This window comes from Chlorocebus sabaeus, chromosome X, assembly GCF_047675955.1.
Source record: "Chlorocebus sabaeus isolate Y175 chromosome X, mChlSab1.0.hap1, whole genome shotgun sequence".
In the NCBI taxonomy this organism is placed as follows: Eukaryota; Metazoa; Chordata; class Mammalia; order Primates; family Cercopithecidae; genus Chlorocebus; species Chlorocebus sabaeus.
Genome location: NC_132933.1, coordinates 10,731,210 through 10,732,795, shown reverse-complemented (window position 1 = coordinate 10,732,795; position 1,586 = coordinate 10,731,210). Strand labels below are relative to the sequence as shown.

Sequence of the window (1,586 nt, the reverse complement as noted above, 5' to 3'; positions counted from 1 at the left end):
CCACCCTAGGACTGCCATTGGCTGGGACGCTGCCTGTATGATCAAACAAAGCTCAAGGGCGTGGCTTTGCCTTGTCACCAGGAGGGTATATATAGGGAGGGCAAGAGCTCTGGGACATACCACTGGGAAGCTTCAATGTTGCTGTGGAAGTCTGCACTCTACAAGAGCCTGCTATAGACATTCTACAACCAACCACAATCATGGAACAGCCAACTTCAAGCACCAATGGGGAAAAGAGGAAGAGCCCCTGTGAATCCAACAACAACAAAAATGATGAGGTAAGATTGTTAGGTTTTGAAGCGAAGGCGAGGGTGAAAGACACACAGAGAAGGGGCGGCTCAAACAGTAACACAAGAATATGGCAGACACCTGTGGAAGTGGACGAGCTTATTGCCAGAGTCCACTGCCACTTACAGGCCGGGTTACTTACAGGTATGGGTGGGAGGGAGCTGGGCAGTATGGCTTGCTGCCCGGCAGGATATTAATAAGATGTTCTTATGATCAGGTGGTTTGGCCCTTTTTCCAGTGGAATATCATTGTGGTGTTCCTTAGAACTCTGTTAAGCAAGATATGATAGGGATATTTCTTTAGTTGAGTCTTTATGAACCCTGTGGTCAGGTGGTTAGGCAGGATGCTTCTCATGGCCTGAACCCCCATGTAATGTTTCACTTTGACCAAGGTCTGCAAAATAGCAAACAGCTTACACAATTGTGCAGTTTGGACTAACAGATGACCCTACCCATACTCCTCTTCTTCTTCCCCATAGATCCCTACCCTATGATTCCACCTTGTTCTTCTCTGGCACAAACCCCTTCTTCAACCTGCATTTCTTCTCATAAAGCCCCCCCTTGCTATCCAGTCTCTATCCTACTCACCCAAAATAATGTCTTTCTGGCCTCTCCCTCTTTTCTTAACAGATACCGGAGACACCAAACAGGGACTTAGCCCCCAAACCGAGTTTGAAAAAGACAAAAACATCAGAATATCCAACATTATTAATGTTTCCCTACAAGAAGTTTAAGAAAATAAGTTCAAGTCAAGTGGAGAATTACCAATCCCCAGGGAACACCATCTATCCAATTCAAGAGGAGGAGGAGGAAGACCTAGATTCATTTGAAGGATCTTCACAGGAGGGTGGGGAGGACTAGTCTCACATGGAGAAACCAAATTGGTCAAATCCTCACCACTGACGGCAATGATTACAATAAAATCAAGTTGGAGGAGCTGATGACTGTGTATATCTCTGCCTGTTTTCTGAAGGTGGTGAAGAAAGGAAGGGAAGATGTAGGCATTTCAGAAGGGAGGGATATGAGATCCTGTAGGGTTGGTGGACAGATCCACATGTTGACAGTTAGCCCCACATTGTAAATAAGGACCAGGGGAGAACTGATTCCTGGAAACAAATTTCCTTCTTAAAATTTTATCTCACAAGATAGAAAGAAAAGGACTTGGTGTTTCTTGGAGCGTGTGAATATGTAGAAGGGCATATAAAAAGATATGTATTGTGTGTAAGTGACAGTGACACTCTTTCCAGAATGAAGACATCAAAATCACCACCTCCAGGCCACATACCTCATAGTGGTGTG

At 45.0% G+C, this 1,586-nt stretch overlaps 1 protein-coding gene across 1 annotated transcript; it reads left to right on the top strand.

Moving 5' to 3' along the window:
* Window positions 1–200: 200 nt before the first annotated feature.
* Window positions 201–1,148, top strand: SPANXN1 (SPANX family member N1). Its single transcript, XM_007992887.2, has 2 exons — window positions 201–278; window positions 918–1,148. Exons 1-2 carry the CDS (start codon window positions 201–203, stop codon window positions 1,146–1,148), a joined length of 309 nt encoding a protein of 102 aa, XP_007991078.1.
* Window positions 1,149–1,586: the final 438 nt, after the last annotated feature.

What these genes read in the sequence shown, in the direction of transcription:
- SPANXN1 (XM_007992887.2), top strand. Translation starts at nt 201, where the DNA reads ATGGAACAGCCAACTTCAAGCACCAATGGGGAAAAGAGGAAGAGCCCC. An exon ending in ACAACAACAAAAATGATGAG is followed by an intron (nt 279 to 917) that starts GTAAGATTGTTA and finishes TTTTCTTAACAG; the next exon opens with ATACCGGAGACACCAAACAG.